Here is a 17,966-nt window from a genome sequence, read left to right on the forward strand (position 1 = left end):
AGAATATGGCCAACTCTTGCTTGATCAAATTACTTCCTTTCTATGTCTGCGATAGAGATGTTTATATAAATGTATCGTATCTAAAACTGAGATATTTGAACTATTTTCAGTGAGTTTTGTATGCAAATAAATGCATACGCCAACGATATACTCCGTTGTCATGACAGCGAAATCATTTAAACACTAAATACGTAGCGACAGTGAGAGACTGCGGACACACGCGCTTCAGAGGACTTTGCTTGGTAAAATTTCGTTTTAGAGAGGTTCTCGAAATTCGAGCTTTCACCAGAATAATAGATTTCAACCACCGGTTGACGACAGGAAACACGCTACCCGACTATACCCTGCGCACGCATACAAACGTAACACAAAGCTACGTTTAGGACTGTGACATCGAAGAAAGTTGCCAGATAGTCGGCGCTTCAGACAACTACCACACAGCGATAACACTTTTTTTGCTAGGCGATTTCGTCGAGTCGGCGGGAACTGTTCCACTTGGGCGATAGAACCGTTGCAGTTTTCCGCAAGGCTGGGGAAGAAAATGAGCTCAGAATCGACAAGATAACATAATCGAGAACCCTGTTCGCAGAGATGAATATATTTGTTGTCTTACTTGCTATTACTGGATACACTGTCAAGCTGGTGAGTGATACTATAGCGTGTTGTTCATTCCTTGTATTTTGAATACAAGTTCTTGATCGGTCACATTCCAGGTGACATCCTTTCATTGCCTCTTGTAGTAAATGCATTATCTTTCTGTGAAATTTGCTCAGTTCAAGTTTTTGCAACTGTTACTTGTAATTTATTCGCTTGTTTTATTTTTTATTTATTTTTTTTACAATTATGAAGCATCTTTTCGCTCCATGCTTTGTTTTTAGCAAATTAATCATATGTCGCATTAGCTCTCAGGCGTGACAGACGGGTTCTTGTCAGAAATTGTTCATATTTAGGAGGCATCAGGGACTTCATCGTATTCATAGGTACTGTCATGGATGAGCGCTTGAGTAACTACTGAAGACATACGTGAGTGAGGGGTCGTCGATCATAGAAGCTGACGCAATCGAAACGTAATTTCCTAGTTTTGGTGTCAATCCCCCTCCCCCTCGAAACAAAACTCCATTTCAGGAAAAAGATGTGTTCTTTATACGTATGGAGAATAATAATCTGTCTTTTCAGCACATGTTGTGCAACATGTATACATGGTTATAGATAAACAAATTTACGTTTGCAGTTTTTCAATTCACGAAGAGGTAGTCCATATTATTCTATCAGCGTTCACATTATGTTTGTTTTTTAGGTTGTCGAGATTTATGTCCCATTTTTTCTGGATGAACGCGGAGATAGTACTTTGTCGGAGCCATATTGTCACGTTGAGTTGAGTCCCCAAATTTAAAGCTGCACACGAATATGTTCCCCTGCCTGTATTGTCATTCTTTTTCTTCGATTATGGTTTCACGGTCCGATTTTGTGTTCCAGCGATTTTGACGTACGCAAAATGAATTGGGGTCTTGCCCCTCCCCACTAAAATAAGACTTATGTTTCTAGTGTGTCAGCTTTTATGATCGACGGCCCCTAAGCGAGTAAGAAGCAGGCACACACATGTTGGGCTGCAGTTGGTTAAAACCGGTGAGAAAGAAACGGTGGTAGGTCAAAATAGACGTGGAGTGTCCCATACATGTAGTTAAGTGAAAATGAATCAATTTATCTGTGACAACTAGAACCTTAAAACTTTCAAACCAAACTTTACAGAAAATAAGCCTTTTCGCACTAAACTTTAAGGAAATCATGACGCTATCTCAACTCTTTTTGCTCTAATGGTTAAGTCAAATGTTTACAGGAGGAGGGAAAAGGTTTCCTTCCGAATAACACTATTTTTCTGACAAATTTTACGTTACTATGGTACCCTGTTAACAGCGACGGTACAGACGGCCACAAGGCCGTGGTCGTCCTTGTTTGATAATCGCTACCCAGATATTCTTGATAAACAATAAACATATATCTGTTACGTGGGACGAGCGTCACCAAGACATCAAAATTGACGGCCGCGGAGTAATCTATCATTTTATCTTTTTAATTACTGTCAAACGTTTCCCGCCTTACTAGACATGGATATGTCGAAAGTAAAGAACGCTCTTTCAAGAAAAGCTGTCAGAAGGTTTATATTTAAAATAAACGCTCTGACACTAACTGACCGAGAGTTTAAAATGTGTTCGCCAACCGTTAATGTTCTTACAAAGATAAAGAATCTTTGATGATGAAAAATGTCATACGTTTTCAATAAATTTTACGTAAACGCATATCAATTATTCCGTTCATGCTAATAGTAAAAATGATTTGAATCGTAAATTTCGTTTCAATTAATACAAAATTTTACGCTGCGAATTAAACAGGGATTTTCAAAGCAATAAAATTTTATTTGCAAAATGTAAAAAAAAATAAACTCAGCATGAAATTTTAGCTGTTAAAAACTGATTTAAAGCCCGTTAATTAGCCTATATACAACGGCGAATCCTGACAATAGCGGAAAATTGCGCGGAAAATAAGCACGTACATTTCGTGGAATTGCTGTCAGCAGGAAATTTGGCGGGAAAATCCAGGTTCTGCGAGAGGTAACGAAAGGAGCGATCAATGTGCCGCGTTCGTTGGCTTCTTATCGTTTACTACATGACAAATCATATGTAAACAAAGAAATGACGAATCATCGGGTCTAAAAATCAATTTTTTTCACGAAATGATAAAATATAGTGCCTATACAAATCAAGAGAAGAATATTTCGAAATTACTTTTTGAAAAAATATACCTGTGATGTAAATTTAAAGTATTGTTAAAGTGGGACAAGCTACATCGGTGACGCGTTCTATATCGTAAAATATCAAACTTACAGCGTTATTGCTGTATATTTGTTTGAAATAATTGCTAATCAGTTTATCTATTACTATGCCAACTCTTATCTATAAATACCACAAACTGAGAAAAACTTCTTCTCTCACGCTCTGAATATTTGTATGAAGTTTATGCTTTGTGTTTTATCTTCAAAAATTTGATATTGGGGTTATGTGTTTATATCTGTTTAGTTTTGGGTTTTTTTCATGATAAGAGGAAGATGTAACGGTTAAGCTGAAGAAATGAAATCTACAAGATCAAAACAGATGAAGTGCTATTTAACTGTGATTCTGGAACGAATCTATAAGCATAATGTTAGCATAACAAATGTCGATTCATTTTTTTTTCAAAACACCAAGTTATCTTGTTTTCACCGTGTTTGCTTTGCGTTCAGAAATGAGCTCAGTTCATCAATGTGTATTTCTTTTTACCATTTGAATAAGGAGCAGAGAAACAATCATCAATCAACTGTTCTTCGGACGCACAGCTGAACCGTCCGACACACAATATCTCTGTTGCGTCGTAACTGCATTTTGTAAGGGACTTTGTAAGGGACCATCAACATACAACAAAACATCTTATTTTGTTTGGAAAGCTCTCCTTCAAACCCGTCCCATCAGGCTTTCTTTGGTGCGGAACAGTTGTAATAGGAAACGGGTGGCCTGTTGCAGTGCGAAGAAAAACAGTATATACGTGATATTAATGATAAACCTATAGCCCAGAGCACTGATCTGCAGTCTATTGGTACTTACGCTTGACTTTGTAGACACATGGCCCTTTTTCTTATAAAAGCACGGTCCTATGGTGCCATAATGATGTACACCATTCCAAAGTAGTAAATTTATCTGTGCCCCGTCACAATTTCAGTTGATGATTGATCGCCAAGAATGAAGGTATGGTTTTACGTCAATCATATCAAAGTAACTTAATAAAAAGAACTAAGTCGCCTTTTTGGGAGGGCAAAAATGCCTGATATTATTATAATGCTTGATAGCGGTGTCAAATTAAACCTGTGTGTCCCGTACATCGATGATAGAAGAAAGCAGCTATAAAAGTAGTACGCGCTTCAAAACTTAAACATTTAGAATGCTAAAACTTTCCTCAAGGGACATTAAATCATTTTCTTTCAAAAATCAAGAGTAAAAAATCTGCGGTCACCTTGCAAACTTTGGTGCCAGATAATACATTCTCTAAAATTTACCGAGATTTCCAATGCAATATGGATACCGTCCAGTGGCGAAAAAGAAAATTGTTGGTTTCCACAAAAAGATGAAAAGTTTATTTACTCCACAAGCTTTGAAATGGGTTCACGTATGTGGCATAGCGGAAACGTATTGTAAAAATTTGAGAATCCAAAAATCTATCCCAGCGGCGCCTGATTCTATTTTTACTTATTAGTATAACTTTCTGATACTTGTACGTGAAGGTTGTCCGGGCATTTACGTACTCATGTCCAGATATAAGTTCAGAATAATAAGAATATTAATCAGTCATTATCGTAATATAGTGTCACACGAAGATTGTCATGTTAGGACGTTGAAGTCATTTGAGTTTGGAGACGAATATATGAGAATTGATAAGCAAAATGCGAGCCAGCAAGAGACTAATAAACCTCGACCTTGAAATCACTATGGGAAGTGGGATACCAAAATGACTGTGCCTGCAAGTTTCTTGAGTAAAATGAAATTGCCTACATTTAGGCCTACCGCCACTTGAAATTCAAAATGGCCGCCTTCCTGGTGTAATTGTATGGGTGGAAAGTTAAATTTTCGATTTCATGCAAGGCGCTGAAAACTTCGTTTACTCCAAGAGCAAAATGAGTCCACACAAGCAGACGACCGGACAATTATTGTAAATATGATAGTCCGAATAGTAGTCCCAAATGAACATTCTACTCGAAAGTGATTTTGAGTGTATTTTGATACACCTTGCATATCATCCTGTTATCGTGTTTGGATGAGACTTCGTAACATGACATATTTGAATAATAACACATGAGAGCTAGGGCAATATCACGATTTATTGCCTGCCCAAGGGATGGTGGTCATAATCGAAATATTGATGATGCCCAAGCCTACGGCTCGGGCATCATCAATATTTCGATCATGACCACCATCCCTTGGGCAGGCAAAAAAATCGTGATATTGCCCTAGCTCTCATGTGTTATTATTTTTATTACACCGAACAAGCAAACATGCAAAGAAACAAAAACACAAAGACTTCTTCGAGTACAGTTCGCCTGAGTCCGGACCTCAGCGTAAAATGTTGTCAGTGCCGAGTCTAGGGTTGCCGCTAAAGTTTGCTGATCTCCTCGGTGGCGTATCCAAATTTGCTGCTTGGATAGTCGCTGAACACAGAAATTGCATTCATTGTTGCCATTATCGTTCGTTTGCTGTTTACTTGCACCAAAATATCGTGTAACTGTGCCGATGACAGCTCTGCATGACGTTTCGCAGCCATAAGTTGCCGACTGCAAAGTACAACAAGCGAACGACAATTTGTTTTGCGCAGAAAGGATGCGCAGTAAGTAAAATGACGTCATCCATGTAATATCAAATGCAAAGGGCATCATCAAGTTCTCAGAGGGCATCATCACGTTCTTTTACATTTCACGTGAGTCGTGTTTAACCAATGGCAGTGCACGCTGAATGAGTGAGGTGTAATAAAGGAAATTATAACACCTCACCTATAGAACTGATCTCGTGATTGGCCAGAACTCCGCTACGTGACATTAAAAAAAGGTGATATAACATGGTTCGATTTGCTATTGCCCTCGACTATCATCCGCTAGCCGTTCAAACGCAAGTCCGAAGCGCGCCCACGCATTGTAGTGTACAGGTGCCAGGAACGCTGCACGAGATATTTAAAATGCGTTATTCGAAAATTTGAGCGTTATTTCAACCTGTGATGATTCCAAATGTTCGGTGTAATAAATTTAATAGCACATGACAATGAAGGCAATATCACGATTGTGGCCTGCCCTCGGGCTAGCGCCCCTGACCGACATATTGATGATACCCTCGCAGTGTTCCCGCTAAGGCTTATTTGCGCGCCAATTGCGCAGTGGTTCCGACTGCTCTCGCAGTGAAATTTCATGTTTTGCGCAACTTTAGTCTCAGTCATTTCGATCGGTAGTTTTGGAAACGATAACTCGGGGGAAATGTGCGATCTCGATTTTACTTCCGCGTTTCGGGTTTAGCGCCCGTTGGTGGCGCAGTTGCCACCAACGTTCATTGTACGTTGTGACGTACCTCAGTAAATTAGTATATACATGAACGGACCCAGCTGTGAGACAATAATCCGACGTATCTCAACACAGTCCCGGAGGGACCGTGATCTCAAGTTGCGCACCCTCTTGAAACCTCAGAGGGAACATTGATGATACCCTCGCCGCCCTCATCGTCATGTGTATTATTTAAAGCCATAACCCTTTTAGGAGATTATTACACCTCCCGTATTGTCCAGTTACTGTGATTGGCTGATCCTCACTCACGTGATATAGAATAAAATGTGATAGAACATGGCTTAAGTGATATAGCCCCGTCGCGTGCACTGATATAGCCCACTACCACATTCTGCCGGTACCACATCATCGCGTATATTCGCTTGGTAAATTCTGTGGAGCATTGAATTTTGAAAAGGTACCTGAAGTTAACTCGACTTGAATTAAACTACATTTAGTACATTATTCGAGGAAAGCTTTAACAACACTGTCTTCGCTTTAGGCGTTAATTTCAGTAAACCTTCAACTTCGTGTAGCATTGCGATCGAGCGACAAATGTAATGTTTCACTGTTGCGAGTCTCGGCACTTGACTGCATTTTACGCACAGTTCCGAAAACAAAAGGGTTTGTTCGGTGTAATAAAATTAATAACTTACTGTAACACGGGCAAAATCAGATTTGTTGCCCGCCCTCAGGCTGGTGCTCATAACGGTAATATTGGTGATGCCCTCGCCCTCAGATCGGGCATTATCAACATTACTGTCACGAGCAACATCCTTTGGGCGGGCAACAAATCGTGATCTTTCCCTTGCTAGCGTGTGTTCTTATTTAACTATTGACCACTCACTGTGATGATATTACCCGCTGGCGACTCATAAGTTAGTGCGCAGCTTTTAAGCATGACTGTTGTCGTTGGTTGCGTATTTGTTGTACGGCATGACTTCAAGGAAGCATCGAAGAATCCATGGCTGTATGGGGTTTACTTTCACAAAATGATGGAGATAACATCATTGATTTCTGTGGTACCAAGGTATGCATGGCGATCCCTCATTTTAACTCTTGCTCGACAGTTTCTCAAGGAAAGTTTTCAAGTTTCACGTATTACGGGGACCAACACTTGAGTTCAAGACGAATGCATTCTCTGTAAGCTTATTATTTTGTTGCACAGTCCCTCCACCGAAGTGATTATGGTTGTTGGTATTTATACATGGAGCATGGCTACCATTTCCCCTCATGCGTGCATGGCGACAAAGATCTGTGTAAAAAAACGACCAAAGTCCTTTACCAAGCATTTGTCCATAACTTATCTTGTTACCAGAAATGACAATTTTTCATGTTTTATAGTTACGACCATAGATATCAATAACTGATAGTGTATCACAAATAACCGACAAAAAATACAATTCCAGCCCAAATGAGCCACCGCTGAGAACTATATTAAGTTTAATCAATCAGTTTTAATGGCAGTTACTTATCCCGGTCAAATTAGGTTATACAGTTCGAGCCACATAGCAGACGGTGAACACGGTGAATGATCCAGAGGAAGCTACCTTTGGAGGACAGTTGCTGTAACTTTTGAAATATTCTCATTATTCTCGTTCTACTTAACAAGTAAATTTTATCGTTCTCAGTATTGTGAGCTGAACCATAATTAGCCCTTTTCCAGCAAGGCGTGTCGAGTGCAATAGATATTAAAGATCTTTTATTTATAAACGAATTCCAGTCCCGGCCAAAATTCAGTTGTCAACAATAACCTTTGACATCAAGTATTTACAGACTTCTTTGATTAGTCGTATACCAGTCATTTTCACATAAATTTGAGACTAGGTCAATAAACTGTGTTTTGCAGACAGATCAAAAACACCGGACTATTAAAAGTCACGGGTTATAGAGATTTAATTCCCGTAATTCCTCATGACTGATGTTTTATCTATGTGGGGGCATAGAGAATTTGCTATGTCACATCACAGTCCAATCTCACTCTATGGGTAAGTGTATGAATATTAATTGTGAAAGACACTCCACGCTAAACAGGTTACTACCTTAGAAAGAATTGAGCACAAGATTTTTCGGGGCCATCCACCGCAGTCGTTGGTCTTCTTTTGTTTTAGATATCGTGGTATACCAACAGTCCAGCAAAACCATAAACCTTGTTCAAGTGGGCGATTATTATTTTCTAAAAAAAAGTCATTTCAGCAAGTTATTACGCATTTAGTGTTTCTTTCTATTTGAAACGCTTTGGCCGGGATGGCTACGACACATACGATCGTGCGCCGTCTTCACCGAGTTGTAAGAACGAGTAGCATCCGGGCATTTGTTGGGTAAGCGCCATAGGTAAGTTTCAGCGTGAATCTCGCGATAACTCTACCACATCACGTTCACAAATACAATGTTGTTCTCAGATTTATACCAAGTCGAGCAAAATCGCAATACTTTCGCCGTTGACGATCAATCAATGTTTCAAGTTGTTTGTTTTATCAAATTGCAAAACGAAAAACAGACCACTGAAGCGAGCCGAGTAACCAAAAAAAAAGAGTGCGACCATAGAAAGAATGATTAATCTCAAAAAGGAGTAAAACGGTCAATAACAGGACCATGTTGGTAATAAAATGATGACAATTTTCCAACCGGAAATGAAGGCTATTTTTAAAAAGTTTGCACAAGGAATTTTCAGAAAATTTGTCTCCGTATAGTGGGTGAGTGTAAATTTATTCACACGTTATACAAATACGTTTTGTGATTTTTATTATGCGGACATTAAATAATTTCATCGAATTCATTTAAGGTAATAATACCATAGTTTTGATTTATCCCGTTCTTTGATTTATTAATAGTATTCGTTATAAGTCATTAATCATGAATCTACTTTCTCCCGAGGATCATTTCACACTGCAAATGTTTGTCACAATGTCATTTAGTAATACAATAGAACTGCGACTGCATCCTGAGAACAACGCATCGAGGTCTCGTGCGAGGGGAGAGAGGAGGGGAGTAAGGGAGAAAGAACGGAGAGAGAAAGAGACACAGAAAGAGAAATACAGGAATGGAACATACGAGCGAAACAAAAACATGAACAGATATCTTTCAAATATCTTACAGGGCTAGTATATGTAACTTTTGAGGATTTTTCACTAAATTTTGTTTTTAATGTCAACTACATTTTCTTCTTCTACTCCCCGAAGTTTGTTGAAAAACCGACTATCTAGCTTGTTGCATTTGAATTCTGCCCCGGACCAAAATTCAATTGTCAACAGTAAAAATGCAATCTACACGTGAAAAGGGCAGAGTTGACAAGCTGAATACTATATATTATAGCTCAAACATTGGACAATGTGCCCGAGGGCAGGTGCAATTTGCCAGACGTTATCAACCACATCACTTTCCATATGAATGTACATGTGATGAATACATCAATAGTACATCACAGAACCATTATCTTGACTTTCGGTTTACGTTTTAAAGAATGTACAAATGATATGTTGGTCAAAGCACATAATTCACTCCTTTTCTTGGCAAAAAAAATTAAGTTTAAAAGATGTACAAACTATGCATACATCAAAAGTACATCACAGAACCATTGCTGTTATAAAGAGGTACATAATATATTATGTACCTCTTCATGATATGGTTAGTAACTGCAGTTACTAGTTGGTAACTAGTAACTGCAGTTACTAGTTACCAACTAGTATCTGCAGTTGCCAATAAACGAGTCAAAAATAAACAATCCAATTCAATTCAATGTAACTTTCTTCATCCCAAACATGGGATAAAAAGTGTGACTCAAATACCATCCATCAAAATATTAAAAAATATACAAAAAGTACATGACAAAGAACAATGACCAAAAACAAACACGCAAAAGAAGTTTACTAATCATTTTCAAAGCCGCACAGCCGAGGGAATGAATGGTATCTTGCGCCGGTTTGACCTGCAACCCTGATGTCATAAACACCGACGAGAGGGAAGCATGTCGAACTCCATCGATAAAATATGATGATACTTAGACAAAACAATTGAGTGGGCTTTTCTAAGTACTTGCTTATTACAAAATGATGACAATAGTGAAAAAATCACTAGTCATTAGTCACCGGCCCTTAAAGTAGTAAATGAAAGTAAACTCAACTAAGTTTCGAATTTCGATTGTTGTATTATTGGCTGTCCTTGTGAAGACCTAGACATTACATGTAATTAAGTGCATGCAGTAGGCCAGGCACGAAATGCAATATGATACTTATTACCTTACTTAACAACAAGAAATTGAAAGCAACATGAAGCCGTTTTTCGTGAATTTTATAATATACCCTTCTATCAGCAAAATAGCATCTGAGTATTTAATGAATTGTATACTCCGATGAAAAGTAATTATTACATAACTTTATCGAGCTTGTCGAATGCCGTACCCCTAGGGAGTCGAATTTGATGTGCAATCCATCATAAACTGTTGATCTTTTCCCCATTTTTTTTATAAATTACGACGTGTGGGAATTACCCTTACTGGGTGTGACGCGTATCAACAGCCCGACTGGTAACATAAAACTCTTGTAGAAGCTACTTGATCCATCAAACAATTACGTCTTTCGGTTGGTTATAATAAAAACCAATATATGACTTGATATACGATATATGACAGGAGCCGAATGCGCGTATCAACCTCCTAGGGACTGAAAGAGGACCGCTTGGAAACGCAGTGTAGGAGCCATCGATTATCACTGGAAATACCTACAATCGTAATGCCATTGTATCAATATCACGGAAAGGGTTTGTGCCATGGAAATACGTCATACCGGGGAGAAACAACCAGAGACAATGAGCGTTATAGCACCTATGACTTGTTGAATACACGTCCCAGCACCTTCAATATTCTGAAATACAACGAGTGCATGTACACGAGGCACCAATCCCGAGTGGCATAATTTCGAGAGAAATGCAATGTTCTGAAAAACAATAAAAAGAAATGGTTATACTTAAATACGTTGCGGCAGTCAATATCAGAGATTATCCTGTCTATTTGACTGTGTTAGTCGGTCGTGTGAGTCGGCAGGTCTTAATTCAAATCTATATAAAACGTTATGCATACGGAACGCGTATTAAAGCCGCTCTGCGTTGCGTTGGATGCAATTTCAACCTCTCTATTCCCCTGCTAAAATAATTTTGAAAATGACAACTTTGCGGACACCCTAGATGATCTTCTTTGCCTTGAAAGTATTGACATTTTTTTGTTTACTGGCTTGGTTATTTGTTTACTTACTTAATGAATTCCCTTCTCTTACCTCTTGCTATCGTCACATGAATACTCGCACTTGGAAAAAAGTTTAATGGCTATAATTAAAAGGCCCCACCCGGAATAATACAGAACAACATCGCCAAACTAAGATTGACAAGCTTCTATAAATGTTAGGCAACGTAACATGAACGTTTCTGGCTCTCTGGTAGTGTTTCGAATCGACCAGAGTAAGAGTAAATTAACACTGAATAAAGTCATGTATCAGTGACATCCACGTGTAATAAGGTCAGGATGTCAACTCGCAATAACAATAGTAGGGAGATGATTTAACGTATTCGTACACAAACGTACAATCAAAATGTTCTCTGCAGATGATCACGGATTGCAGCGTCGATTTTTGTCTCTTTTGTCTCTATTTTATTTCTAAATGTGTGATCTCCTTTAAATGCCAACAGATCTAGGAGTTGACAAACACACAGGTTGAATAGGTCTTTTTTACAAATATTGCTCCTGGCACAATGCCATCGTATACACGAGTCCTTCCAGAAGGGCTCGTGAAAGCCTTGCTGTAACATAATTACAACATAGTAGCAATGAAATACACGTACGGTATCAGCTTGAGTCATTGTGTGGACTGCACTGTTTTGATACTCAACAGCCCCGCTCCAATCCTGCTTCTAAAACTTTGTCCGCCCTATTGAGCACCGAATATTGGCGTCTTCTTTTTCTCTGTTTGTGAAACAATATGGAGCTTATAGTTTGTAAAAATATTCAGTCACGCCACTTGCTCTCCATAATTAATTCTGTACTTCGTATGCATTATTCCTCCACAAACTGCAGCACGCGAGAAATATTAAAACTCTCGAATACATTTTCAAAGAAATCCCTGGTGTCGTAATGTCTACGCGATAATACACGTCACACGGCAAGATGAAAAACTTACCTATTAAACTATAGACATGGGTTATGATTGCAAAACAAACAATCCGTCTTATCATCACGACCTCTGTTTTGCTATTTCCTTCCATTGTACTTGATAAAACAAGCGATTCGCAGCTATCAATGCCAAGGTCCTTAGTAAACTGTTCTAACTGTGATCGATCGACGTGAAGTTGAAAATCTGAACTCGTATACGGTCTTGCACAAGCCAATTAAGCCTCGTGACGCAAGCACACAATATTCAAATATTTACAAGATCTTTGGTACACGCTCATTGTGCAGGAAAACACGATAATTTGCATCTTGCGAGAAATAAAAGTGACGTTTCCAAACTGTTTCTGTTGAGTCTTTTATGGTTGATTCATATAAACAGTTTAAAAATAATGTAATTTTTAAAGCATATTTTGTCGCGTTTATGTGCAAGATAATCGATTCCGTACTGTTGAAGTTTCACAGTACACTGAAAAGCTGTTTTCTGTTCCATTGTAGTACAACAACAAGACAAGAATTACATATTTAACCTTCAATTAGCGCCCTTCTTTTGGATTGGTCATCATGTTAGTGGCCAAACTTGACCTTTGTTTATTGGCAGTATGTGCTGCAATTGTGGTCAAATGAAACCAACGTTGCTTCATATTCTCCTAAGAACATTCTAGTTGCCACAATCTTTTCGGAAGAGACTCATAACTCGTTGCAAGGGATGACGTATATTTTAGCCAGGTCACGTGGGCATTTTTCTGTTGCACATACCTTATAAGATTACGGCAAAAAGCCGAATTCGGCAGTTTTGACAGCCCGAATTAGGATATCGTCTGAAAGAAAGTCAAACCACGTGATGCTAAAATCAACAAATTGGTTAAAGCCAGGCGGCAGCGAAGCGCTCGTTTTTCAGAATGCGTGCATCACACTTTCTGTCAGGCCATGTTAAAGATTGATAATGCCGGCGACTTTCAATGAATTGATGGAATACAGAGGTTTAAAGGAAAATGCTTTGTATTGCCCCTTGGGATAGAGCAGTACTTGTTCATCAATGTGTCTGTTTCAAGCTCACACTATCAGCAACTCTCATTCTTCTTCAATGTTATGGAGCATTATAACACGACTCTTCAAGTTGGTTAGGCCTGTAAAACCTCATCAAAAATAAAACACAGGTTTTTGCCGAAAGTTGCTTACATTGATACATGGAATAAAAACAGTACTCCAACAATGTTTAGCATTAAATCATGAAGAAAAATTGGTGAAACTATGAAAACAGATTGCATTTTCTTCTGTGTTGCTGTTCAAAGCGGTACGGTATAAAGCTATGCAAATATGTTAACATGGACAGACGTCGACTATACATGCAGAACGGATTAATTAAAGCTGGCTTTCTTTGATATTTCTTTTCCATTAAGTTGATTAAAATTCGACGCATGAAACCCCGGGAGCTCACAGACATTAGCTCATAATTATGGATTCAATTTGTGGTTTTGCTTTTGAGCCTCCTTCGTAAAAAAGGGCAAGTAATGCTGACTTTTGATGATTTTTTTCATTATATTTGTTTTTTAATGTAAATCATATTTTCTTGCTCTACTCCCCAAAGCATAAGCTTACACAGTATTCGGCTTGTCAATTCAGCCTGTACATGTGTCAACTACGTTGTTATTGTTGACTGTTGAATTCTTGTCCGGACCAAAATTCAAATGTAAATAATAACTATGCATTTTACACGTACAGAAGTAGTATACTTGACAAGATAAATAGTGGGTGTTTCAACTTTCTTTTTAGAGTAAGACTTGACATACAAAATACAAATAATGAAAAATCATCAAAATCTAGCATTTCTGGTCCTTCAACTCTGTTTAAATCCCTTGACCGAACACAGATTGAACTACCGAAGCGCTCCCTGATGTACTTTTGATAACATGACCCTTCCGATGAAAATATCGATTATTCATTTACACATTTATTACAACATTAGAGTTCCATATCGATTATCATGCAAAACGCAAAATCGTCAATTTGAAATCAGAGTTGAATGGCGGGAGCTCTCTACCGTATAAATGCCACTCATTATCGATTACGGCCCTCGGTTTAAGCCACCCACTTGTGTGATAAGTGCTCAATGAAGCACTTACACTGTATTCGACACTCCGTTTTGTGAGCACAATTATGCGTCATGCACTCTGGGCGCTCTCCGTAACCAGTGGTGATGAACGAGGCTCTTTTCCGAGAAATATAATTATCAGTTTATCGAGGCACAGCATACTTATCGTTTAGACATGTTTTAAATCTGGAGACTTCTTCATTGAGATACATAATGATCGTCTATGCAAGTTCACAAATGATTTATATTTATTATGATTTATAGTTCTGTAGTACAGAATTCCGTAAAAATGAAAGTTCTGCAAAATGTCAACATGTTGAAATGAATTGATTTGGTCCAGGAAATTTGAATATCACATCAGGCTTCAGACATTTTGGTCGGAAGCACATAAACTGCAGACATTGGGAAAGCCGTATGAGCTCCGGATAATGAAATCCGCTTCTGAGAAATATACAATGTACATAGTTCAATCACTAGACGCCCTGGTTTATAGCGACACTAAAGAACGCTTCGTATGTCGGTTTTCAATATGTGGCAACTCGGTCGCCAGAATTTAATTTTTTCCGGTTTCTTCTGGACAGTGTTGACATATTGGTTTGAAAAAAATAATCATAATAATAACACATGAGCAGTTTGATTTTGCAGTTTTAGTTAGGCTTCTATGAATGCTTGCGATAACATGAAAAGTCCCTTACCATGATTACAAGATGTATATACTGACTGACAGACTCTAAATAACACGCTAAAGGGGTAGGGTGGTCCTTTTACATATTATTGTGGCCTACAAGTTAACTGTAGCTATTCACATTTTTTTCATTTTTTTGTTCTGTAAAATTTGTTTACGCTTTAATTTGTCTATTGTCAGTCATGAGGATAAAATCCGGACATCGAGATATAAATGTCGACCATTATGTTTGCGATGTTTGAGGGCATAATTAACCGAAAGCACGTAAAATCGTAACAGATGAGAGAAGAGGGACAGCAGGATCAGAAAATTACGTTCCCCCTGGAATTCTACTATTTATAGAGGTCATGGTCTCGTCAGTGGGATTTGTTGTAGTATATCTACAGTGAGGTACGAAGTGAAATGAACTGTACCGTCAAAAGTGTTTTCATGACAGGATTTATATCTTTATTTAGAAGTGGTGAACGGCAAATCATCTCTATAGTCTACAATAATCCATTTAATTCATCACACCATATATTATGTTCACACTACACAGTTTAGGTCGCCTCTGAGTCGACACTAGTATTAAACACTAATGTAAACGCCCTATGTCGGCCCACCTTAGATTATCAGGAGTCTGAGCGGTGGGTTCATAGTCGACACCAATTTGCGGTCGAGCCTGAATTGTGTTTGAACGGTTTAGGTCGATCCAGGGCCCAGTTGACGCCCTATATAGCAGTTGGTCTAGAGTGAGGTTGATAAGTGACTTAGAATCGGGAGATTCAAATACAGTGTAAACGCAAGCCAATTCCATTAATTAATTAATTCATTCATTCATTATTTACTTACTTACTTACTTACTTACTTACTTACTTACTTACTTACTTACTTACTTACTTACTTACCTACTTACTTACTTACTTACTTACTTACTTACTTACTTACCTACTACCTTGCTTGCTTGTTTATTTCTTGCTTGCTTACGTATAGTTACATGCTTACTTACTAATTATATCAAACATACTCAATATTGGTAATGCTTAAAGGAGACACATTATTCGCTTGACGACATCTCCTGCCATGCACATAGAATCATCACTCCTTCATACAAAACCGACTTCAACCTTTCAGAAGTTTACTTTTAGACGATGTTTCTGGATGTGATGATGATATCTCCCATAAGTACATCCACAGTGGATGCTTAAAATACCATACAATCTTGGCAAGTGTGGTTAAATCTGAATACAACGAGAAAAGATAAAATAGGGAAAAAACATTCCTTCTGCAAAGCATCTATACCCCTTGGCAGTTCTCTGGAATATATCTCCTGAAGGGTTAGAAAAGATGTAAAAAAAGAGAGGGAATTACAAATATACTACTTTTAGCATAGTATTCACAGGAGATTTGCACTGGAGAGGTGACAATCTTTTGCAGAGAAGAAATGAGACGTTTATTTTTCCTGTTTAATCCCATCTCTTTCCATACAACGCCTTCCCGTACTCTTCTGTAGCAATTCAGTACCACTTTGTATATCATATGGAAAGTCGAATTTACCTCCGTCCCAGACAATGTCCTGGAGCAAAACCACCTGTTCAGAAATAATGCATCCATTTATCAATAATGCAGAACTCTAAATACTGGATGAACCTCGCGCCCTTGTTTGTTTGTAAAATCCTTCACCGATCAAACCCGCGAGCAATGTTCACAGGACCATTGGAAAGCGTTGTCACAGTGAAAGAGTAAACCATTACGCATCTTGAGTCTCGCCCTCAGGTCTGTGTATAAACTCGTTAAATTTAGAATATGCCTTTTGTATAGACTTTACTTACAAAAGAAAAGCCATCAAAGTCTTCCATTCTTAGTTGTAGAACAGCTTCTGATGACTTATCGCCCATGGCAACATTTTGTTTGCACTAATTTTCGTGAAAGTTTAAAATCCAATTTCCTCCAGATTGGTTGTCATTTGCAAAATCTTATACCGGTCAATTCCATCCTCAATTATCATTTCCCTCTTAAGTTTGAAAGGAGTGTATGCGAAAGTTCCTCTAGCAAAATATCTTCTTATTTGGCAATGCACATCGCCTAAACTCCGGCTTTTCGTGCCCGCGTCATCGTCCACATAAAGATAGATGTTTACCTACGCGTTTACTTATCCTGGAGGGATGCAAATCCAAAAATGCCTACGGCGTTGTTCAGACACTGAATGAAGTGTCCGAATGTAACGCCATCAGCAACCACTGTACAGCAATTTGGATCTGCCCTTTTGAGGCTTGGACGCCGATAAACAGTGCTCAGGGATCGAAAAACGGTCTTTCTCAGGAAGCCGGTTCGAGAGAGATTTTCCTTAGGCATGACCCTGAAGAAGAACTGCATTATTGGAGTTTGTTGAAACAGACGTCGATCATACCGACGAACTTTCCTTCTCCCTTAAAGTCGTCTTAAGATAGAACCATCACAGTACACTATTTAGTCCAGGAACTCTCGTCCTGTAAGATAATCTTCAACCCATTTCCATGTATGTAGCTACACTCTAAATAAAAAGGTATAATATGACTGTGTTCTTCCAATTGTAATGTTTTGTATCCCTGGTGTATCATTCACTTCCCATTTTGTTTTTAAATGACAGAAATGAAGATCGATATATTGAGATATATTAAAGTCCTTCCTAGATAATTAATTGAAAGTTTAATTCGATATGCAATTTTTTACCATTCCGATAGTTTAAAGTGATACAGTCATCGGAACTGCGCTCAAAGGTCGTATGGGACCCATACAACCAATTACATTGTAAACACTGTATCCAAGGTACGATGGTGATTGATGAAAGTTAAAACACGTCTGTCATAATCTACATCGTATAATTCAAATGTTACAACTATGATGATGAGGTGCATCAAGATATCTTGCACGAAATACATATTGTTTGTAAACAAGAAACTCGCAC

General features: G+C 38.3%; 1 protein-coding gene across 2 annotated transcripts in view; it reads left to right on the forward strand.

Annotated features, from left to right (window-relative positions):
* Window positions 1-383: 383 nt before the first annotated feature.
* The window catches only part of LOC139135361 (adhesion G protein-coupled receptor B3-like), a 98,872-nt gene continuing 81,289 nt past the window's right edge, over window positions 384-17,966 (forward strand). The window contains exon 1 of one of the 2 annotated variants that reach the window (XM_070702711.1): window positions 384-642. In XM_070702711.1, the coding sequence (XP_070558812.1) occupies window positions 592-642 (51 nt within the window). In that variant the 5' untranslated portion in view covers window positions 384-591. The remainder of the gene's footprint in view (window positions 643-17,966) is intronic. The other variant, XM_070702712.1, reaches the window with a different exon arrangement.

This window comes from Ptychodera flava, chromosome 6 (assembly GCF_041260155.1).
Source record: "Ptychodera flava strain L36383 chromosome 6, AS_Pfla_20210202, whole genome shotgun sequence".
Lineage (NCBI taxonomy): Eukaryota > Metazoa > Hemichordata > Enteropneusta > Ptychoderidae > Ptychodera > Ptychodera flava.